We start from the raw sequence: 23,654 nt of genomic DNA, 5'->3' as shown, positions 1-23,654 counted from the left end.
GGACCCTATGGGATGCCGGGGATTGAACGTGGGTCGGCCGTGTGCAAGGCAAACAAATGCCCTACCTGCTGTGCTATTGCTCTGGCCCCTGGGAAGGCCATTTCTGTAGCAAACATCACTGTAAAGGGATCGGCCTAAGGAAGGTGGCCAGGAGGGTGGCAAGGGCCGGGAGAGGGCTCCAAGGCCTGGGGCCCACGACTTGCATGTGGGACACCAGCTTCCAGCCCGGCACTGAGTGAGCCCCCCAGCACTGCCCAGAGCCGTCCCCTGGCCGGGAGTCGCCGCTGAGTAACCCCTGAGTGGCCCAGGGCGGCTCTTCCCTCCTCGGAGAATTGAGGGACAGAGACATAGCACGGGCTGGGGTGGCTGCCTCGCACCTGACCTGAGCTCCATCCCCGGCACCCCGTAGGGCCCCCCAAGCTCCGCTAGGACAGATCCCTGAGTGCAGAGCCGGGACTCCTCCCCGAGCACCCCCGGGTGTGGCCCACCCCCACCAATAGGAAGAATTCAGTAGAAGATCCCAGGAGGTGGAGGGGGGCTGGCGCTCAGACTTCGCGTGTGGAAACCCCAGCCTTGATCCCCAGCACTGCAGGCTCTTGAGCACTGTGATGCGTCTCCCCCGCCCCACCCCTTCTTCCCACTCCAAAAGGGAAAGGTGTGATTGTAACGTGCTGCTTGCTGTTGTTGGGTTTGGTTTGGGGGCCACACCTGCCCGTGCTCAGGGCTTCCTGCTGCCTCTGCGCTCAGGGATCCCTCTGGGATGCCGGGGATGGAGGCTGGGTCGGCTGCGTGCGTGGCAGACGCCCTCCACGCTGTCCTGTCTCTCCGGCCCCTGAGTCTGGAGGTGGAATCGCCGTTTCCTGCCCATGTCCGTCCCCTCGCTGACCGCCCAGCCCGTCCTCCCCCGCCCGGAACTGCCCCCGACCCCCTGCGCTCACTCACGCGTGCTCTCCGCTCGCCCCCAGGAGCACGGGGAGCTCATGGACTGCGTGCGGGAGCTGAGCCAGTCTGTGAACAAGCTCTTTGGGCTGGCGGCGGAGGCCGTGGACAGGTGCATGCGCTTCACCCACGGCCTGGGCACCTGCGGCCTTCTCGCGGCCCTCAAGGCCCTCTTTGCCAAGTAAGTCGGGAACCACGGCTGAGCGAGACACCTGGGAAAGTGTGCGTGTCCTGCTCTGAGGGGCCTGAGAAGCTCATGCCCTGGGGGGGCCTGCCAGGGACCCCCAGGCTGCCCCTACCGTGGCTGTTGGCAGCACTTTGGTCTCGTGGGGCCTGTAAGGTGCCAGGGCTGAGGGGACAGCTCCTCCTGGGCTAGAGGCCCCGTGGGACAGCTCCCGGGCTGGGCGTCTAGGACCCTTGGGACAGCTCCCAGGTTGGGCGTCCAGGCCCTGTGGGACAGCTCCTGGGCTGGGCGTCTGGACTTGTGGGACAGCTCCCAGGCTGGAGGACACACCAGCGTCCGGGCCCTGGCCCATATGCTCTCCTGGGCAATGCCGTCTCTCACCCTGGTGGCCCTGGTGCCCCACCTCATGGGCCCTGAGTTATTGCCAGGCCTGAGTGTTGACCAGATCGGCCCCGTTTCTCTCCCCGAGTCTCGGTGCCTCTCCCCTGCCCACCTCACCACGAGCCACGATCTCCAGGCCATACCACAGCCGCCCCGTGGGCAGGGTTAGTTGGGGCTCACCCCTGGGCTGGGGCCTCGACAGATGCCCTCCAGGCCACTGACAGCATGTCTGAACTCATGAGACCGTGGGTGTCCAGCAGTCTGAAGCACTGGGACAGGCCCGGCCGGCTCTCCCCGCAGGTACGTGTCAGACTTCGCCAGCGCCCTGCAGTCGGTGCGGAAGAAGTGCAAGCTGGACGACATCGCCCCCAACGCCCTCTTCCAGGAGGACTGGACGGTCTTCCAGAGCTCCATCAGGTACAGCGCGGGCACAGATGTCTGCATGGGCGTCGTGTCCCCCTCCTCGGCCTTCGAGCGTCTGTTTCGGTTTTTCCCTTTGGGGCCACACTAAGTGGTACTCAAGGCTCACTCCTGGCAGTGTTTGGGGGACCATGCAGGATGCCAGGGATGGAACCTGGGTCTGCCGTGTGTGTGAGACTAGCTACCCGCTGTTCTGTGGCTATACCCCCCCTTCCCCCCCTATATTTTGTCTTTAATGAATCACATTTTGTGTAATTTCCAAGTCATGTTTCTTTTTAAAAAATTATTGTTATTATTATTATTATTATTATCGAGTCACCGTGAGATACACAGTTACAAAGCTGTTCATGATCAGGTCTCAGCTGTACAATGTTCCAACAACCACGCCTATACCACTGCACAGTTCCTACCACCAGCCGCCCTCCGGGCCCGGAAAAGGTCCTGACCGAGTTCAAAGGGTGCTGAGATGACCCTTTAAGAGGCCATTGACCACCCGTTGGGATGACCAGGGGCTGGGAGGAGCCCATCTACACGTTGTCATCAGAGCCTGGTGGTCCATGGCTGGCCCTCGCCTCTGGGCATGCTGGTGGGAGCACAGATTGGGGTGACTGTGGGGGGGGGGGAGGTTCTTCAGCCTTGAGAGCTAGAGTGACAGCACCCGGCCTGTCCTCTTTCCCGTGGGATGGAACGCTCTGGCTTTGCATACACCATGTCCAGGCCCATGGCCCTGGGGGCCAGTAATTGGGTGTGCCCATTGTCCTGTTCCCTCACGCCTGTGTGACCTAACAGTGGCACTATCGAGCTAAATTACAAAGCAACCTAGAAAAAACTTTTTTTTCTTAATTTCAGCAGCAGGGAGATGCCCCCAGTGGTGCTCAGGGCCCTGGAAACCATTCTTTTTTTTTCTCCCAAGGTTTCAGTGCATTTTTATTTTATTTTATTTTAATCCTTGTCATTAAATTATTTTTTAAAATTTTTATCAGTGAAACACCATGGGGTACAGTTGTAGATTTACAAGTTTTTGTGCTTGGGTTTCAGTTATACAATGATCAAGTACCCATCCCTCCACCAGTGCCCATTCTCCACCACCACTGATCCCAGTATCCCTCCCACCCCCCCATCTCCCCATCCCACCCTGCCTCTGTGGCAGGGCATTTCCTTTTGTTCTCTCTCTCTTATTGAGGGTTGTGGTTTGCAAAAGAGGCAATGGGTGGCGATCATGTTTGGTCTATAGTCTACTTTCAGCATGCATCTCCCATCCTCCCAACACCCTTTACTTGGTGCTCCCTTCTCTAAGCTGCCTTTTCCCCTAGCGTGTGCGGCTGGCCTTCAAGCCATGGAGTGAACCTCCTGGTGCTTATCTCGACTATTCTTGGGTGTTAGTCTCCTATTTTGTTACTTTATATTCCCCAGATGAATGCAGACTTTCTATGTCTGTCCCTCTCTTTCTGACTCATTTCACTTAGCATGGAACTTTCTATGTAGTACCACTTGTATGTAAATTTCATGACTTCACCTTTTCTAACAGCTGCATAGTATTCCATTGTGTAGATGTATCAAAGTTTCTTTAACCAGTCATCTGTTCTTGGGCACTTGGGTTTTTTCCAAGTTTTCGCTATTGTGGACAGTGCAGCAATGAACATAGAAGTGCAGATGTCATTGGAAACCATTCTTGACGCGGCCCAAGGGCCTCCTGTGCCACCCCTGGTGGTGCTCGGGGGCACAGATGTGCTTTGAGGATCTGAGTCAGGGCTTGCGCTCTCTGAGCTGTTGCCCTGGCCCTAGATTGGGGGGGAGGAATGGGGGATTGGGTTTGGGGGCCACACCTGGCAGTGCTCAGGGCTTACTCCTGGCCCTGTGCTGAGAAATCACGCCTGGCAGTGCTTGTGGGACCAGATGGCTTGCCCGGGACCAAATCCATGTCAGCCGCATGGCTGAGCTGTCTCTCTGGCCCCCTCCACTTAAATTCCTTGCTCTGGTCTTCGCTGGGTGGTGCCCCCGACACCTGCAGAACTCAGCGAGGGTTGGGGTAAGAGCAGATTCAGACCTTCAGGAACTCCTAACACTGTCATGTGTGTGTGCGCGTGTGTGTGTGCGTGCGTGTGTGTGTGTGTGTGTGTGTGTGTCTATCTGTCTGTGGGTTCTGATCTGGTTCTGTATGTGTGAGTCCAACTCTCTATTGGCTCTGATCTGGGGTGTGTGTGTGTGTGTGTGTGTGTGTGTGTGAGAGAGAGAGAGAGAGAAAGAGAGAGAGAGAGAGACTGCGTGGGCTCAGATCTGGAGTGACGTGTGTATATGTGAGTGTGTGTGTGTGTGTGTGTGTGTGTGTGTGTGTGTGTGTGTGTATGTGACTGCATGGGCTCGGATCTGGAGTGTGGTGGGTCTGTGTGTGTGGGTGTATCGTGATGTTCTAGATGTGAGCTCTGAGCCCCGGATCTCTGGCAGTCCGGTCTACTGGAAAATATTAAGTGCAAGCTCGTGTTGCCCCCGAGGCAAGTGGCATATTTCAGTTTCTCATAAACCTTTCTTATGATGGAATGCCCAGATACCTGGGTGATGAGAGACGCTCTTAAAGAAAGTTAAAAGTTAACCAGTCCTAAGATGTTTTTAATCCTTGGATTTGTCCTGACATTATAGTGTGGTGTTGAAGGACTCACCAGCCGGAATCTGAGGCCACTCATAAAATTACTCGGAAAGCAAAGGTTTACTCAGTGCAGATATGACGTGCCTGCAGGCTCATCTCCTAGCAATTTGGGATTAATCTCTCTCCCCCGCCATGGGTGTGGTCCAGAGGGCTGTGCTTGCATAGCACAACGATGTTCTCGGCCTTGTCAGTGAATAGCAGGCATTGAACAAATGGTAAACGAGACAGTTGGGGTTTGGAGTTAACTTTTATGTTTTCAACTACATTAAAAAAAAAAAGTTCAGGGGCTGGAGCAATAGCACAGCAGGTAGGGTGTTTGCCTTGCACACGGCTGACCTGGGTCCAATTCTCAGCATCCCATATAGTCCCCTGAGCACCTCCAGAGTAATTCCTGAGTGCAGAGCCAGGAGTAACCCCTGAGCATCACCAGTGTGACCCAAAAAGGAAAAAAAAAAAACCGTTAAAATTCATTGATTTACAAATATGTCTACTGTTTCGTTTGGGGGCCACGCTTGGCGATGCTCAGGGATTTGCTTCTGGATCTGCACTCGGGTCACTCCTGGTGGTGCTTGGGGACCATCTGAGGATCGAGGGTCTAAACCCAGGTTGGCCGCGTGCAAGGCAAGTCCCCTGCCTGCTGGCCCTGAGGTTTTTCGGTTTTGTCCTACATAGACCAACGTTTCACAGTGCGTCCAAGAGATTTGTCTGAGGACCCTTGAGCCGACCTGTCCCCACTCCTGGTAATCGCTCTTTGGTGGAACTTTGCTGGTTCCATCCGCTGGCTAAAGGCCTTCCCAGGGCCCACGCCACTGAAAGGAGTGACTCCTTCAAACTTATGAATAAGACGAGGCTTGCCCTGCACATGCCAGCATTCCAGATCCCGGGCCCTGAGGTGCTCTTTGTCCTTCCAGGATAATAGCCACCTGTGGGGAGCTTCTGCGGCAGTGCGGGGACCTGGAGCAGCAGCTCGCCAACAGGTAGGACACAGCCGGGGCGTCCCCAGGGGCTGGGTGGGGACTGTCCTCACCCCGCCCGGGACAGCTTCCGGTGCTTAGGACTGGCTGTCCCCAGAGCGGCTGTCATTTCCTCCCTCCTTGCTGGTTTATGGGGCCTGTGAAGGGCAGGCTGGGCCCACGTGGCTGTGGCACCTCGCTGGGGCTGGGGACGGGACTGTTTCAGCCCAGGATGAAACTGCACCTGCTGCCTCCCAGTTTTGTGGGCTGGGCTCCACCTGCTTGCCTGGGTGTCAGTCAGTGGGACTGGGGATGATGTGCCCAGGGAGCGGGGCTGCGGGTGGGAGTGAGTCCGGTGCGCCCCGCTGAGATGGGGTTTCCGTTCAGAGGGCACCGGCCGCCCTGCTCCCTTGCCTCCAGCTCTGCCCCTTGTTCCCAGGTGGAGCTGGTTTCTCTGTTCTCTCGAGCATCCTACTGCGCCCAGTAGCGGCCCCTTCCACTCCGCCCCCGAAACTCTGTCCTCCACCAAAGTGCCCTCTGCCGGGGCAGGGGTTGGGGGTGGGGGGGCTTCTGGGCAGTGTTATGCAGGGTGAGGGCTGGGCAGGCTGGGTGCCAAGCGGTGCCAGGGAAGGGGGTGTGGGGTGCGACCAGCCTTGGGGCTAGGGGTCAGCCACGGCTTCTGGGCTTTAGTCTCCAGAGATTTCTCGATGTTCTCACCATGGGGAAAGTCTTGCAGCAGCTGGAATGGGCCCGTGCTGTTCCTCCCTTCCCAGCGCCACCCCCAGCACATGTGACTTCCTGTCACGAATAGACCCCAGCCCGCAGGTGGCCAGTGTGGCCTGTGTGCCACACATACTCCGTGAAGTAGACGCCCCATGCACACCCGCACCTGCTGCATGTGTGTACACACATGCCCCACAGTGTTCACGCACGTATACCCACACACATGCAGTTACATGTGTACACATACAACCTACCCATGTGTATACATACATGCCCCCACATGTGTGCATGCATACACACGCCCTGCATTTGTGTACACATGTGCATACTGCAACCCAACATGTGTGGACACACAATGCAAACCACCATATGTACACACAAACATTCCCCACATTTGCACACACATGCACACGACCCTGTATATGTGCTCACAGACATCACACATGTGTGCACACACCCCATGCACACTGTGCTCACACAGACACGCACTCTCACGTGCTCACACATTTGTACACACATGTTTACACACCATATATGTGTGCACACACAACCAGTGCACTCACACAGACACGACATGCCTACATACCCCCTTATACATGTGATCTCACACACACGCACACCCTCATCATGCTCACAGACACCCCAACACGTGTCCTTGGTGTGCTCACACAGACACACCCTCCCACACATGTGCTCACACGGATATGCACGCACCTACACGTGTGCTCATTCAGACACACCCGCAGACCCCTCATACGTGTGCTCACGCAGACTTGGTGAGGGACGCCAGTTGGGGGATTCCCAGGAGAGGCAGAAGGCTGTGTTCCCGCAGTGCCAGGACAGGTGGAGATGGAAACCGCCGGCCAAGTGAGGCTCTCACACCCGGAAGCTGCTCATCAGAGTCCCTTGGCCCGGGGCTGCCGCGGAAATGGGGAGGACCCCCCGCCCCCAACCTGGCTGTCCCAGAGAACTGTGCCCTCCCCACCTGCGTCCTGGAGCTGTTCCAGGAGCATGTGGGGGCAGCAGGGGAGGACAGAGGGGCCTCAGGTGACCCCCTCCCCCCACCCAATAGGGCTGGGCTTTATTGTGCCTTGGCCTCTGCCCCTGAGGCCGTCCTGGATAATGTGATAACACGGGGAGATTGATGGGGAGATAAGATAAGCCTCAAGGCAGCTGCCACATGGTGGTGACCTCCGCCATGGGGACACAGGTGGCCGCTGGGGCTCTCGGCCGCTCCGGGTCCCCTTCCAGCAGCGCCTGGGGAAACACCCAGCCCGACCCTCTGCTCAGGCCAGCCCCCTCTGTACACTCACCCCGGCTCCTGAGAACATGATTCCACCTTCTTTAAGGGGTTACAGGGCACGGGAGAGGGGCCCGGGCTGTGACTCAGTGGCAGAGCAGCTGCATGGCATGCAGAAGACCTGGAGTCTCTTCCCGGCCACCGCCCCACACTGCCAGGTGTAGTCCTGGCGCTGCCAGTGTGACCCTGGGCGTGAAGCAAGTGTGGAACCCCTCACCCCCACCCAGGGGACCCTGGGACAGGGAGGGCCACACGGGGAAGGGCATGAGGAGCAGGGCAGGAAGGACCGAGGGAGCCCGTCCGCCTGGGACCGTGAGGCTGGAACAGGCGAGTGCCCCGAGCACCGCCTCGCTCAGCCCCGCAGCCCGGGTCTCTCTCTGCAGTTAGGCCGGGCGCCCGCCCGCTCGCAGCCAACTCCTGCTCAGTCCCTGAGGCACACAGGGCCTCCCACACTGCCGGGAGTGGGGAGAGAGCGAGGAAAGAAAGAGGGAGAGGAGAGAGGGGGGAGAGGGAGAGAGAGAGAGAGAGAGAGAGAGAGAGAGAGAGAGAGAGAGAGAGAGCGCTGTCGCACAGCCCGCAGGCCTTGTTGCCCGAGCTCAGCCAACGCTGTGCGTGGGGTGGGGCACGTCCGAACGCTGTTTCTTCAGGAGAGGAGGGGTGCCTGGTTGGCTGGGTGGGTGGGCTGGGTTTTTTGAGGGGGAGCCACCCCAGCAGAGCTCAGGACTTGCTCCTGGCTCTGCGCTCAGGAACCACTTCTGGTGGGCGTCAGAGATGAATCCCAGGTTGGCCGCGTGGAAGACAAGCACCTGCCCCGCTGTCCCCGGAGCAGGATTTGGGGGCTGGGAATTGCCCCTCCTCCCCCCCGTCCTGCCCAGCTATCAGCCTCTCCCTGCACCTCGGGCACCGCCATTCCTCTCCGAGCTCGGGGGTCTGGACCCCGTTGAGTCCTTGGCTGCCCCCCTCTCCACTGCCATACCCCATACCCCCTGGCCCCTGGGTCTTCACTGCATCTGTGGGGAGAATGTGGGGGGTGGTGCTGGTGGGGTGCCAAGACCAAGGGGTCCTGCGCAGCTCCTCTGTGGGCTCTGGACCAGGCTCTGGAAGGCCCGGAGGGACTTGCTGGGGTTTCTCACACACACACACAGACACACACAGACACACACACACACACGTGCGCGCATGCGTACGCACACGCACACACATACGTGGACACATGCACACACATGTGCACACCCGCACATGCACACACCACACACACAGGCACACAAGCACACACACACACACACACACCAGTCGAGGCCCAGAGGGACATCCTGGGACTTGCTGGGGTTTCTCACACACATACTTATGCACACACGCGCGCACACACATGCATACATGCACACGCACACACATGTGCACACACGCGCACACACACACATGCACACATACCACACACACAGGCACACAAGCACACACACACACACACACACCAGTCGAGGCCCAGAGGGACATGCTGGGACTTGCTGGGGTTTCTCACACACATACTTATGCACACACGCGCGCACACACATGCATACATGCACACGCACACACATGTGCACACCCGCACATGCACATGCACACACCAGTCGTCACCTCTTGGTGCCTCCCGCCCTGTACTGTGTCAGGTCCTGCAGGGAGCTGAGCACAGTGTCCACGTGTGAGAAGCTCCTGCAGCACCTGGGAGGGGCCGAGGTTCCTAGCGGGGAGTGGGGGCAGGCTGAGTTGTGGAGGGGGTGCCCGAGCACAGTGGGCAGGAGGAGAGAGGAGGTCCAGGAGGCTCGGGGACCCCGCCGCGACTCTTCGGGGTCAGAGTCATGCTGGGCTGTGCTGTGCTGGGCCACTCAGTAGGGCAGGGCTGGTGTCACGGGCTGAGCAGTGACTAGCCAGCAGGTGCCGCGTTCTGGTGGGCTGCGGGCTCCTGGGAGCTGGGCCCCTGCCTGGTTCTGTGCTCCTGGGATCCAGCTGGCTCTCATGGCGGGCGCAGGAAGGCTGCAGGTCCTGTGGACACGTCCCAGAGTCACTGCTCGACCGGGCTCTCGGGCCCCGAAGGAAGTTCCCACTGGGCGCCCAGCAACCAGCCCTGCTCCCTTGCAGGATCCTGTCCACGGCGGGCAAGTACCTCTGTGACTCCTACTGCCCACGGAGCCTCACCGGCCTGCAGGATGGCCTGCTGGCAGACAGGAAGAGCCCGGCCAAGAACCCCTGGCAGGAGTACAACTACCTCCAGAAGGAGAGTCCGGCCGAGTACGCCAGCCTCATGGAGATCCTCTACACCATCAAGGTGGGCTGGCCGGGCATCCTGCTCCCCTCACCACCCTCCTTCTCCCGCCATCGGGCTCTCGGGTGTGGCCGTGGGCCCTGCACCGTGGCCTGGCCCATCGGTGTTTCAGTGACTTACGGAGCTCCTTGAGCACCTGGGCAAGAGCCCGCTGGAAAAGGGGGGTGAGGGCCAGGTCCACGGCGCCTTATCAGGGCTGAAGGAAACAGGGGTGTGTGGAGGCCTCTCCGCTGGATGCCGCTGGGCTCGCTCACTGTCCCGCCGAGCGGACAACTGCAGTGCTCGAGAAGGGGCCACGGCAGAACACGGGGGCCGGCCCTTCCATCCCCTGGGACTGCCCCTCACAGAGGTGCCCTCCGCTTTAAGTCTCAGGCCCGCAGGGGCCCAAGGACTGGAGCACCTCCCTGGGGAGCACCCTCCTCGTGCTCTCAGGCCCCGGGAGGACTCTCCCCACGCTCTGAGGACCAAGGAGGAGCCTCCACACGCCCAGGCCCCATGTCTGCCGTGGCCCCCGTCTCTTGGGGTCTTGGAGTGACAGGCGGAAGTGCCCTTGCTAGTCCCCTTGCCCTGGGCGTCATCCGAAATCCTACTGCTGGGCTTCAGACTATGGGTTGACTTTGGTGTCTCTCACGGGGTCTCCCCCACCTCTCTGCACCTTGGTTAGCCCCCCGCCCAGCCGACCCCCACCCCCTGACTGCCTTGGAGCTTGGCAGCCACTTTTGCCAGCGCCGCAGTGAGCTCACCCATCCGTGTCCCCGTGATTAGGTTCAGGCCGCCCCGTTTATCTTTATTGCTGATCTGATTTGTGTCTGTTCATGGTAATCGGGTCATTTGTCATCGCAAAGCCAAGGCCACATTTTCCATCCCTGTGCCTTCTCGGGCCGGCGGTCAGCACTTCCGCAGGGCCCGCGCCTGTGGACGGTGGGTCAGCCCCCGTGGAAACCAGGACTCCGGTCCCCTCCTCCTCCGCTTCCTCCTCCTCCTCGCACGGCCCGGCTGCTCCCCCCTGGCCAAACCTGGACTGTGTTTGCTGTGTCCCCCCACCCGGGGAAGCGAGTGAGATGTCGCGACTGCCCTCCGCGATCCCAGTGACAGCCCCCGGCTGGCTCCTGGGGGCTGGGGACACAGCCCGCGTGGGGGCCCTGGCCGCCTCCCCGCCCCCTCTCGGCATCTCCATGACTCTCTCTGATGGCCGCCCACATTTTCCCCTCAGGAGAAAGGCTCGAGGAACCACACCCTGCTGTCGGCGTCGCGCGCGGCCCTGACGTGCCTTAACCAGCAGGCCCACCAGTTGGCGTTTGACTCGGTTTTTCTGCGCATCAAACAGCAGCTCCTGCTGGTCTGCAGGATGGATGTGAGTGCCCGGGAGGCAGCACCCGCCCTCTCCATCTCTGTCTGGCCTCTCCGCCCCCGCCCACCCGCCCCCAGTCCTGCCCCTTCCTAAATCCACCCCCGCCAGGAGCTTTCAGAGCCGCTTTGACCTGGTCCCAGAGTGTGGGTGTCCCCCGCCCCCCGCCCCCGTCCTGTTCCCTTGCCACTCACTGCCCACAAGAATGTCTTATCTTGATTGCGGTGACCGCGATGCTTTCTCCCCAGCCCCGCTCGTCTTGGGGGTGATTACTGTTGCTCCATTAACTCCTGTCCTCCCGCCCTTTGGGGCGGCCCACTCAGGGGGTGGCGCGTTCAAGGTGGGATCATTCTCCTCCTTCGTTTCTGCAGAATTGGTTCTAGAACTTGGCCCCGGCGAGTGCCTTGGCCAGGTTTGACCTGCAATTGTCGGTTTGGGTTTTGGTTCACACGGTGTGGGGTTTGGGTTTCAGGTCCGACTCCTGGCTCTGTGCTCAGGGATCACTCCTGGAGGTGCTCGGGAGATCCTGTGGGGTGCCGGGGATTGAGCTTGGGTCAGCCACATGCAAGGCAAACTCCCTCCCCGCTGTCCTGTCTGGCCTGCTCTGGCCCCTGACCTGGAATTTTCATCGCATTTGGTTAGGTTTGGGTTTTGAACACTGGTGGTGCCTGCGATGTTGGTCCTAGTGATGCCGGGGAGAGAGGGAGGGGTTACAAGGTGTGCCAGGCACCTGCTGGGTCCGCGTGTTTGGAGCCATCCGCCCCCCGCCCCCCAGATCGTGGTCCTGTGTTTCTGGGGATTTGTTTTTGTTTGGGGACGCTCCTGTCCCCATGTTCTCTCTCTTCCTGTGGCGGTTCCTCCAGAGCCTCACACTTCTTATCCGACACCTTCCCCTTCCTGCTTGGTCACGGCCTCGAAGCCCACTCTCCTGCTGGCTCTGTCCCTGGCCTGGGCCCTGTCCCTGTCCATGTAGGTCTCTTCTTCCCTCCCCCCTCCCTCCCTCCCTCCCTCCCTCCCTCCCTCCCTCTTTCCTCCACCCTTTCTCCCTGCCCTCTCCTCCCTCTCTTTCTCCCTCCCTTCCTCTTTCTCTCTCCCTTCCTTCCTTCTTTCTTCCCTCCCTCCCTTCCGTTCATCTCTCGGGAAAGTGCCAGTTATAGCCTTTTAATCTTCCGATCCTTCTAGGAAGCTGAACTCCCGTGGCTCACTGACAAAGTCTCTGCTGCCCTCTGGGCTGCCCCCTTGCTGGTTCTTGGCCTCGGCCAGGCCTCGGCCCCTGTAAAGCTCATAGAATCTGCCCAAACGAGCCATGAAACAACCTGGCGGGCCCCGGGATTCTGTGACTCTCCCGTGCTTTGCCCTGTGGTCTCGTCTAGCCTCCCTGGGCCTCTGGCTCAGGCAGGGTGGGGAGGCCCAAGGGGCGCCAGCTGCCCACCCCACGCTTCCCATGCGGGCCCCACCAGCTGCGCTCAGCGTGGGTCACGTGGCTGGCTGGTGGAGCACATGGTGGATCACGTGACTGGCTGGTCCTGTGAACCTCACCTTCTTGGCTTTTGGTGGGGACATGGAAACTCCCTGGGCAGATACACGAGAATCCGGTGAGGTCTGCCAATAATACAACTTAGCACAGCACTGCAATGGGGAACTGCCTCCAAACTGGAAGGTTTCTTCCTCCCGACATCCTCATTTCCCAAGATGAAGGTCGGGGCTCTTAAATGAGAATCACAGGGGGTTGGGGAGGTGGCCCCAGGGGCTGAGCACACGTGATGCATATGGCATGTGTCCCGGGCTCAGTCCCCAGCACCACAGGGGCCCTCTGTGTTGGACCTCAGCTCCACATGTATTGATAATCAGAAAATATTGATTGATCGGAAAAGACATCTTGTGTTTGAGATGGTAAAGGGGGGGTGCAGTATTTAGATTTGACTGTTGCATACATAGAATGTGAATTGTGCACGTTTATTTTCAGAAATTCAAGAAACACTGTGGGGGGAGCTATAAATCCCCTCCAGACTCCCCTCCCGCCGGCCAAGCATCTGGTGCCCGTCCAGCCAGTGTTTCTGCCTGTGCGCTCACTCCGAGGCTGGAGGCGCACAGCACAGGTGCTCAGGAGGAACTGGGATTTGTTTTGTTGTTGTTTTGTTTGGGGGTCACACCCGGCGATGCTCAGGGCTTCCTCCTGGCTCTGCACTCAGCAGTTATTCCTGAAGGTGCTAAGGGGACCCCATGGGATGCTGGGGGCTGGACCCGGTTGGCTGCTGCCTCTGTCCTATCACTCCAGCCTTCGGGATGTGTTTTCTAAAAGAAACGAATATTGAGAGAATAGTTTCCCTTTTGCAGGCAGCAATGGACGACTCCAAGCATTGTGCAGAGGCTGCTGCTGGCTCTGTGCTTGGGGTGATCCCTGGCGGTGCTCGGGGGCCCATATGTAAGACCGGGGACCAACATAGGGTCAGCCAGATGCAAGCCAAGTGCTGTACCCCTTGTCCGATCTCAGGCCTGTTTTGGCTTGGGTTTCACCAGGCAGTTGTCAGGGCTGACTCCTGGCTCTGCACTCAGGGATCACTCCTGGCGGTGCTCAGGGAATCCTATGGAATGCTGGGGGTCGAACCCAGGTTAGCGGTGAGCCAGGCAAGCGCCCTCCCTGCTGTCCTATCGCTCCAGCCCCTGCTTGCTTATTTGAGTTCTTATTTTGTCAGCGCTTAAAATCTTTCCCCGCTGTGCCGAAACTGTCCTCCTTCTGGTTCTGTGGTCTGAGTCGTGCGCAGCCGGGAGCTTGGTACCATCTCTCTTACCCCAGTGCCCTGTTTCCTCCCTACAGGGCGTGGGGCACAGTCGGGTCTGGGGCCCCCGACTCTCGCCTCCCCTTCAGCGCCCCTGCTCCCCAGGGCCCCAGGGCAGTCTGGGGATTAGGAGGGGTTCTCCCCAAGTGCCAGCTCAGACGCCCACAAAACAAAGGCAAATACTGCGGCCTGAGGGATTTGAAAATTAAACCCCAGTCATGAAATGTTTGTCTTCACCCTCTGCTGGTAAATCTCCTTGCTGCCCTTTTTACATGTCGAGCACATAAACCAGCACTCTGTGCCATTTCAGAAGAGGTGACCGAAGTGTCCCTCCAGCTCCCGGTGACAGATGGCTGGCTGGAGAACGCCCCTTTGGAGGACCCTTGACATTGTTTGGAACAATTGAAATAGAATCTGCAGCATTTCCCTGTCGGCCTCTGCCAGGCCACTCACCCGTCTGCTGCCCCACCCTGCCGGCCCCCTCCGCCTCCCCCGCTCCAGACGCCTGCATCCGGCTGTGTGCCCCCCTGCTCCCCTTGGGCTTTCCTGGGAGCCCCCCCTCGGTGGCGCCCGTGGTCCTGTCGTTGGGCTTCCCGACTGCCCCAGTGTTCACACCCTGGCCTGCTCCCCTCTGCCAGCGACCGCACCCCATGCTGCCGGTCCCCTCTCCCCCCGCCCCTGCATATCACTTCTTGGGAGCCCCTCTTCTATTTTTAGTTCATAATTTTGGGGTTGGGGGGCCACACCTGGCGGTACTCAGGTCTTACTCCCAACTCTGCGCTCAGGTATTTCTCCTGGCAGTGCTCACAGGGTGCTGAGGGTCGAACCCCAGTTGGCCGCATGCAAGGCAAACGCCCCACCTGCTGCACTGTGGCCCCTGTCCCTATGTCTTGGCTCCTGAGTTGCCTCCCGCCCCATTCCTGGTCACCCCTTGGACCTGCATCGCTCGGAGCCTGTTGCTTATTCTAGACCCTTCCTGGCTCCCTCAGGCCTACAGGAGTGTCTGGGTTTTATCTTTGTTTTATTTACTTATTGCATGTGTGTGTGTGTGGGGGGGCACACCCAGCGATGCTCAGGGATCACTCCCACCCGTGGGCCGGCCCAGTTTCAGCTGCCTGCAAGGCGAGTGCCCTGCCTCCTGGACTCCCATCTGGCCCTCACGGCCTGTTTGTTAACCCCTGTTCCCTCAGAGTCCCTGGGGGAGGGGCGAGGACGGGGGACTGAGGCGGCCGGGATTCATTGCTCCAGGAGGCGCGGAGGCCCAGGGTGCCTGGGAGCTGAGAGTCGCCTGTGGGGTACGTGGAGCCCCGCCTGGGAGACGGGAGGTGAGCAAGGACGGGAAAGGAACCTGTGCAGCTGGCTGCAATAGCTGTGCGTTCTCTCTCCGTCTCTGTCTCTGTCTCTGTCTCTGTCTCTCTCTCTCTCTCTCTCTCTCTCTCTCACGCACACACACACATGCATATTTGGCGAAGGGAAAGCCTCAGCGTGCTGGTCCAAGCTCCAGTTCTCTCCCGCCCTCTCTCTCCATGGCCTGCAGCTAGCCCATCAAAGCTCCTGACCCTTATTCCTCTGGGCTCTCGCTGTCTAACCAGCTCCTTTGAGAACTTACGTGTGGTGTGTGTGGTGTGTGTAAGTGTGTGTAGTGTGTGTGGTGTTTGTGTGGTGTGTATATGTGTGTGGTATGTGTGGTGTGTGTGTATGTGTGTGGTGTGTGTGGGTGTGTGTGTGGTGTGGGTGTGTTCTGTGTGTGGTGTGTGATGTGTGGTGTGGTGTGGGGTGTGTGTATGTGTGGCACATGTGTATGTGTGTGTGCTGTGTATGTGTGTGGTGTGTGCTGTGTATGTGGTGTGTGTGGTATGTGTGCGTGCGTGTGTCGTGTGTGTCGTGTGTGGAGTGTGTGTGTGCATGTGTGTGGTGTGTGTGTGGTGTGTGGTGTGTGTGTGGTATGTGTGCGTGTGTGTGGTGTGTGGAGTGTGTGTGTGCATGTGTGTGGTGTGCGTGTGTGTGGTGTGTGGTGTGTGTGTGTATGTGTGATTTGTAGTGAGGCAGAGCACAGAGCACGCAGCGTGTCCCTTTCTGGCCCAGAGCCGGGCGGGGCGGGTGCTTCTGGCTAACCGGCTAATGGGCTAATGGGGGGGGTGGGCCTCTGGCGTGGAGGGGCTGCGTGGGGGGGCCCTGCCCAGCGCGGGGCAGAGGGCAGAGTGGATGGGAGCGGGAGGCCGCGGGCCTGCCTGGGCCAGGAGCCCCGCGGTCAGCTGTGGTCATTCCTTCCCGGAATGTGCTTAAAGGCTCAAGCGACTGGATCGGGCGTCCGGCGTGACCTGGGGAGTGTCCCTGCGTTCCTCCAGAGGGGCCTTCGGGAACTCCGCGGAGGTGTGGCCCAGAGGGGCACCAGTCCCGTGGGGGGCCACTCTCCAGAGACGGCCGGGAAGGGCGCCAGCCTGGGGCAGTGTCCATGTTCCCACTTGACGTGGCGAGAGAAAACGGGGCGAGGGTCGCCCACAGGCCAGGCCGAGGGCAGAGGAGCAGCCGGTGGGCTGTGGAGTCCCTTGCTGCCCCGTGCTGCCCCCTCCTGCCCCCGTCCCTCCTCCTCCTCCCCGTCCTGCCCCGCTTGGGAACCGGTGGAGACGCAGTGCCGAGGGTGGGCAGAGAGGAGAGCTTGGATTGGGTGTCGCCCTGGGGAGTGACGTTCGTATTCCCGCAGCCCCCACGGCCCCCGAGCCGCCCTCCTAGACGGGGGATTTCCATGTAGGGCCTGTGGGGGGCCTTACGGGGCGGGGGGAGGGGGGCTTCTCTTCAGCGGGCGAGGGGCCCGACACACAGCAAGGCCGACTGTGCCCTGCGCCCAGCACCCGCCGCCCCTGCACTGCCCTGCTGTCCTTTCAGCCCGAGTGACAAGCCCACGGCTCTGAGGTGTGGGTGGCGTGGGAGGGACAGACCCCCGGGATTCCGGCCCAGGCCCGAGGGGTGCTGGTGGCTGTAGCTGACGCCCCTCCCTGCCTTCCTAGAGCTGGAACACGGCTGGCATCGGGGAGACGCTGACCGACGACCTGCCCACCTTCAGCCTCACCCCGCTCGAGTACATCAGCAACGTGAGTGTTCCCTGCCTCCCTCCGCCCGGGCTCGCCCTCCAGCAGTGCTGGAGGGACCCGGGCTCCCTGCGCTTGGCTGTGCCCTCAGCCCTCGGAGAGCCTCCCGCCCGGCCTCTGCTCGCACGGCTTCCGGGAGAGGCGGCTCACCATCTGCTGAGGGCAGGACCCACGGCCCCTTTTCTTTTGCTTTTTTGCTTTTCTGGGTCACACCCAGCGAGGCTCAGAAACTCCTAGCAGTGCTCGGGGGACCTCATGCGATGCCGGGATCGAATCCTGGTCAGCCGTGTGCAAGGCAGACACTCTCCCCACTGTCCAGTCGCTCCAGCCCCCGCACTGTCTCGTGACCCAAGTGCTTTCAGGGGGCCAGATCACTTGGGCTGGTCCAGTGCGAGGCTGACAAGCCTGCAAACCATCAGTGCCGCCCCCCACCTCCTGGAAAGGCCAGACCGGGGTGGCCCCACCACACCCAGTCTCCCACCTGCCTTCGCGGCCTGACCTGAGCGCTTTCCTCTTGCACAGATTGGCCAGTACCTCATGTCCCTCCCGCTGAATCTCGAGCCCTTCGTGACGCAGGAGGACTCAGCCCTGGAACTGGCCCTGCACGCCGGGAAGCTGCCCTTTCCTCCAGAGCAGGGTGAGTGCCCGGCCCCCGGCGGTCTGGACGCGTGCCTCTCTGGACACCTGGGCGGGCCCCGGGATTATTGTCCCGGGAAAGGCGAGGGGAGACAGACCCCTCCCCACCCCACCCCACCCACCCCAGGATGGGCTGTTGGAGCGAGAGCCAGGCTTCTCGGCCCAGGGTCCGAAGGGGAGCACATGGCCCCCCGCTGTGGGCCGTGGCCTGATAGAGGCAGGAAAAGGAATCTTGGTCCAGGGGAGTTGGCTGCACAGCGGGGAGGGCGTTTGCCTTGCATGCCGGGTTTGATTCCCTGCATCCCATAGGGTTCCCTGAGCACCATCAGGAGTGATTACAGGGTGCAGAGCCAGGAGTAACCCCTGTGCATTGCTGGGTGTGACCCAAAAAGAAAAAACAAAATCTTCGTCCAAAGGAGACGCTTCCAGTCTCCACACCTCTGGTGGTGGCGTCCTTCCTCCGCACGCCCTCCTTGCTACAGACACACAGGACCCTGGGCCTCTCCACAGACAAGGGGAAAATAGTGAATTTCATACCCAGATTTGATCAGGGACCCCCTATTCAGATCCAGAATCATCTTAGTTCCTGAACTGGGCCTTCCCGGCCTCCCTCTGTCGAGATGCAATGATGGAAAAAAACAGTCGGCTGGGTCTGGAGAGACGGTTGGGGTTAGGGCACTTGTCTCGGATGCAGCCAACCCGTTGGCCGATTCTGGTTCTGTCCCTAACTCCACGAGGCCCCCCTGAGCACAGAGCTGGGAGTAGATCCTGCTGAGCACGCTGTGTGTGTGGCCCCAGCACCCCTGTCCAAGAAGGAGACAGTACAAATCACTTGGTTTATCAAACACTCAGGGGCTGGCACACCGGGTAGGGCGCTTGCCTTGCACTCGGCTGATCTAGGTGCGATTCCCAGAATCCCATATGGTCCCCTGAGCACTGCCAGGAGTGATTCCTGAGTGCAGAGCCAGGGGGAATCCCTGGGCACTGCCAGGTGTGACCCAAAAAGAAAAAAAAGATAAAAAAAATTCAGCAGCTCAAGAGAAGTCACCAATCTAAAAAAAAGAAAAAGATTTTCTCCAAAGATTAATGAAGGAAGGGGTGTGGTGCCCACTGGCTCTCAGAGGCACGCGGGGACACACGGGAGGCAGGAGAGCCAGCAGCAGAGGCACGCGGGGACACACGGGAGGCAGGAGAGCCAGCAGCAGCTGTGGCTGTCGGCGGGAGATGGCCCGGGTCTCGGGAGGACCAGTGGGGTGCAGGACCCACCCTTCCAGAATAGCCGCCTGTTATTTCACAGACAACGCCGTCTACAGAAGCAGTGCTCGGGAGGGCAGGGGCGGGGTGGGTGTAAAATCACAGGAAGCCGCAGAACCCCACTGCCAGTGTCCGCTGCCAGGAGGCCAGTGTGAAGGACGCTGACTTTTCACCGCTGTTCTGTGTTGTCTGAAAAACATCAGGGGGACACGGCATCAGAGGATTAATGCGAGGGCCTGGCCGGAGCCACCCCAGCAGGCCTCTGGGGCTCCACTTGGCAGTGCTCAAGGGGCATGTGGTGTGTGCAGGGCTGGGGGGAACCAGGGTCCAGCTCATACAAGGCCACTGCCCCGGCTGCTGCTCTGTCTCTGCAGCCCTCTCTGGAAATTTGGGTTTTTTTTATACATATAAAAATTTATGCAGTGGTTTTTCATAACAATACAAAATAAATTATGTTGATTCTGCCTTGGAGCAGGGGTTGGGGTTCCGGATGGAAACATCTGAAATATGGTGGTGGGAAGGTATAATGGTGGTAGAATTGGTGTTCTAATATTTTAACGTAATCAAATATTGTAAACTACTTTATACATTTTTTTTTTGCTTTTTTGGGTCACACCCAGGGTTGCACAGGGGTTACTCCTGGCTCATGCACTCAGGAATCATTCCTGGAGGTGCTCAGGGGACCATATTGGATGTTGGGAACTGAACCTGGGACGGCCGCATGCAAGGCAAATGCCCTACCCGCTGTGCTATCGCTCCAGCCCCTACTTTATAAATTTTTTATTTTATTTATTTATGTTTTACTTTATAAAGGGCTGGAGTGATAGCAGAGCTGGTAGGGAGTTTGCCTTGCATGAGGCCGCCCCAGCCGACCCGGGTTCGATTTCTCCACCCCTCTCGGCGAGCCTGGCAAGCTACCGAGAGTATCTCTCCTGCATGGCAAAGCCTGGCAAGCTCCCCATGATGTATTCATTATGCCAAACACAGTAACAAGTCTCACAAGGGAGATGTTACTGGTGCCCGCTCGAGCAAATTGATGAACAACGGGAGGACAATGCAACAGTGCAGTGCTACTTTATAAAATTTTTTAAAGGAATTTTTAAAAAATGTATGTAGGTGGCAGTAGTGGCAGTGGTGCTATGACTGAAGGGCAGGTTGTAGAGGTGAGTGTTCGTTGCACCTGTCCGCTCAGATCCTTTTTTCTAGTAAAGCAAGATAGTTCGTATTGAGAAACTCGACTGAGAAAGGTGTGACAGGAAAAGAAAAGAAGGGAGAGCCTGGCCTTGAGGGGGAGCCTCGACTGTTTCTGCTCCGGGGCCGCCCCCGGCAGTGCTCAGGGCTGACTCCAGGCTCTGTGCTCAGGGATCACTCCTGGCAAGGCTCGGGGACCCTCTGAGGTGCTGGGAACCGAACCCGGGCCTGGGGGCGTCCAAGGCAAACCCCTCCCCACTGTCCTGTCGCTCCGGCCCGAGCCTGCCTTATCTGACTGTGCCCTGGTGTTGGTCGCGGGTCCCCCTGCCTGGGAGCTGGTGGGGACTCTGGCTCTTTCCCCAAACACCGGGCAGGAGCGGGACCCCACGGGACCCGGCCTGTGCCCGCCTGCCCCGGCCCGCGCCTTCCTCCGGGTGCCGCTCTCGCTCACGTTTCATCTCTGCCACATAGCTTCCCGGGCCTGTCTGTCACCCTCCAGCTAATGACCGTCTCTAACTGGCCTGGTGGGCCTGCGGGATGCGAAACCCAGAGCCCAGCTGCCTCTGCTGGCAGGCCGGCTCCAGGGCCTGTGGGCCGTTTCCTGTCCTTCCACTGGCTCCAGATGTTTCTGTGACCTTCCCGAGCCCCCCCGCCCAGCACCCCGGCTCCCAGCCAGACTGGGGGTGGGGGTGGCCAAGGTGGCTCTTTCCCGGCGGGCTTGGGTTCTCCGTGACCTCCTTGCCCCTCCAGGGGATGAATTGCCCGAGCTGGACAACATGGCTGACCACTGGCTGGGCTCCATCGCCCGGGCCACAATGCAGACCTACTGCGACGTCATCCTCCAGATCCCCGAGCTGACCCCGCACTCCACCAAGCAGCTGGCTACCGACATCGGTGGGTGCCCGGAACCAGGGTGGAGGGCGGTGGTGGGGAGGTGGGGAGGGGGCGCAGCCCGGGGGTGAGGGGCAGCCGGGTCCCTGGCATGCCGGAAACTGCTCCCTGTCCGGCCCTCTGAGCTCCAGCACGATTGGGGGAGAAGCTGAGAGGTAGATTCTTGGGGAGACTGAGTGTCATCATGACTGACATCCTGGTGTCTGTCAGGCCCTGGGGACCGTGCAGGTCGGGAGGGGACACAGATAATGCTGGCCCCATGGGCTTCGTTTCCGGAATCCTCAGCACCAAACTGCCCCGGGTCCAGCTCTCAGGGCGTCCCTGTATGTCAGGCGCCAAACCGCACCTTCCTCCTTCTCCCTCCCTCTCTCCTCCCCTCCTTCCCTCCCTCCTCCCCTCTCCCTCCCCCTCCCCAGTCCCCAGAGAGCCTGGCGCTGTTGTGGAGTGAGGCATCTGGGGTACCACTCCCCAACTCCTGCCCCTCTGGCTGCCTTCCTGGGGCTCCCACCTGATGCTCGGGTCTGGCCACTTCCCGGGGTCTCGGCGTCATCCCATTGTCTGGTTGTGGGTTTGGTTTCTGAGCATGCCTGGCACAACTCAAGGGCTGCTCCCAGCTCGGGGTCCCAGCCTCGGGGGAGACCCGGCTCCGCCCACCTCCTGGCTGTGAGCCCATCCGGCCTGTTCCCTCTGTCCGGCCCTGTGAGGTCTTCGGTGTCTGCTGACCCCCTGGGATCTCCACGTGGTCAGTGGGGTGGGCGGGGAGTTGCAGCGCCCGCATGGAGAGCCCGAGCTGACCGGGTGGTGGGCCAGGCTCGGTGGCTTTAGAATCCCTGGGGACTCCACCGTGCAGTGCTCCAGGGCTGCTCCTAGCTTTGTGCTGGTGCTCACTCCCGGAGGTGCTCAGCGGACCCCGGGCTCCTGCATGCCCAGCGTGTGCTGGGCCCTTTAAGCCATCCCGCCCGACCCACACACGGGTGGGCAACCCTGCTGCTCACTTGGGGGGCCCCTGGGGGACCATCTGCCGAGCGTGTGTGTCCACCTGCAGACTACCTGATCAACGTGATGGATGCCCTGGGCCTGCAGCCGTCCCGCACGCTCCAGAACATCGTCACGCTCCTGAAGGCCAAGCCCGAGGATTTCCGACAGGCCAGCAAGGGGCTGCCCCGCCGCCTCGTCTCCACCGTGGCCGCCATGCGCAGCGTGGACCACTGACCAGCAATGTGCGCAGGACAGGATGGACTCGCTTCATCCTCAGAGAGGCCACAGATCACAGAGTTTTATTTATTAGAGAAGAACAGAGGGTTTTTTGTTGTTCCTAAATTTTTAATGATCCGGTTTTGGAGATGGAATCAGTAAAAGACAGAAATGAAAGAAGCGCCTCACTCACGTCATTCACCCTTTGGGGCCTATTGGGCGTGTGGCCCCAGGGGAATGGAGGGGTCAGTCTGCGGACCAAGCAGCGCAGACCACTGGGTCCTTGCGGCAGGCGGCTGGGGAGTGGGCGGGCAGCCCCACGGGCAGGGCGAGGCCCTGAGGTGTGTCCACGGGCCACAGAGAGTGAGTTCAGGGGCAACTGCAGGAGCGTGGGGCCGACCCAGGCGAGACCTGCACCCGACTCTCCTCCCTTCCCAGACCCCCCCCCCCAACTTCCTCTCGGGCCTCATGTGGGTTCCCTGTCACCAGGTTGCCGTGACACCCTCAGGCACCCTCCCCGGCTGCAAGGGTGGCTGGGACATGGGGGAAAGGACAGCCTCCTGGTCTCGGCCACCTCCGTGCAGGGCCACTGTCTCGTGACAGGCAAGAATGTCGTCAGAGCCAGCCCAAGGTGCCAAACCATGTCATGCTGGAAACTCTGGCTCAGACCAGCTGGGGTTTACCACATGGCCTGGACCCCAGGGAGGCCAGCGGGAGGCTGGGGGGGGGGCCCAGCACACACTGCAGACTCCTTCGGGTGTGTTTTTTTCTTTTGGGTCACATCCGGCGATGCACAGGGGTTACTCCTGGCTCTGCACTCAGGAATTACTCCTGGCGCTGCTCAGGGGACCCTGTGGGATGCTGGGAATCGAACTCAGGTCCGCAGTGTGCAAGGAAAACGCCCTACCCACTGTGCTATCACTCCAGCCCCCTTAGGTTTTTTATTTTTCTGCTTTTGCTATTTCCTGGCTTGGGGGCCGCACCCAGTTCAGGCACAGATGTGGTGGGGCTCGGGCCTGTCCCATGCTGGGTCTGACCCAGGCACCCCTGCCCTGGACCGTGATGGCGTGCGTGTGTGCGGGGGTCACCTGTCCCCCCATATCTGCACTTCTCACCACGAAGCCAAGTGTGTGGGGGAGGGGCTCATCCAGCACAGAGCTGGATTCAGAGCAAGTCTGTCATTGTCCCCCCAGGCCAGCCAGGTGGGCACTGGGGGGTCCCGGGACCTGCCTGCACGACTTCTCAGGGGCCAGCGCTTCCCCCCAGCGGCTGGCGGCCTGGGATTTCCTTGTCCTCTGCCCTCCCATCCCTGGAACCAGGGTGGCTTCCCTGAGAAAGTGAGGGCTGTGAACGTGGACCGAGGCTCAGGGCCCGAAGTGGAACCCTTCTGCCTCAGATGCTGCCGTGGCCACTCAGGGAAGCCCG

At 60.1% G+C, this 23,654-nt stretch overlaps 1 protein-coding gene across 1 annotated transcript in view; it reads left to right on the top strand.

Annotated features, from left to right (window-relative positions):
• The window catches only part of COG7 (component of oligomeric golgi complex 7), a 38,516-nt gene extending 16,247 nt beyond the window's left edge, over nucleotides 1–22,269 (top strand). Inside the window, exons 9-17 of the mRNA XM_056138824.1 lie at nucleotides 966–1,120; nucleotides 1,805–1,921; nucleotides 5,480–5,545; nucleotides 9,663–9,849; nucleotides 11,060–11,200; nucleotides 16,983–17,066; nucleotides 17,586–17,700; nucleotides 20,895–21,038; nucleotides 22,081–22,269. Of these exons, the coding sequence (XP_055994799.1) occupies nucleotides 966–1,120; nucleotides 1,805–1,921; nucleotides 5,480–5,545; nucleotides 9,663–9,849; nucleotides 11,060–11,200; nucleotides 16,983–17,066; nucleotides 17,586–17,700; nucleotides 20,895–21,038; nucleotides 22,081–22,247 (1,176 nt within the window). The 3' untranslated portion in view covers nucleotides 22,248–22,269. The remainder of the gene's footprint in view (nucleotides 1–965; nucleotides 1,121–1,804; nucleotides 1,922–5,479; nucleotides 5,546–9,662; nucleotides 9,850–11,059; nucleotides 11,201–16,982; nucleotides 17,067–17,585; nucleotides 17,701–20,894; nucleotides 21,039–22,080) is intronic.
• The last annotated feature ends 1,385 nt before the right edge of the window (nucleotides 22,270–23,654 follow it).

Source organism: Sorex fumeus, unplaced genomic scaffold (genome assembly GCF_029834395.1).
Source record: "Sorex fumeus unplaced genomic scaffold, SorFum_2.1 ptg000130l, whole genome shotgun sequence".
In the NCBI taxonomy this organism is placed as follows: Eukaryota; Metazoa; Chordata; class Mammalia; order Eulipotyphla; family Soricidae; genus Sorex; species Sorex fumeus.
This window is presented reverse-complemented; position numbering and strand designations above follow the sequence as displayed.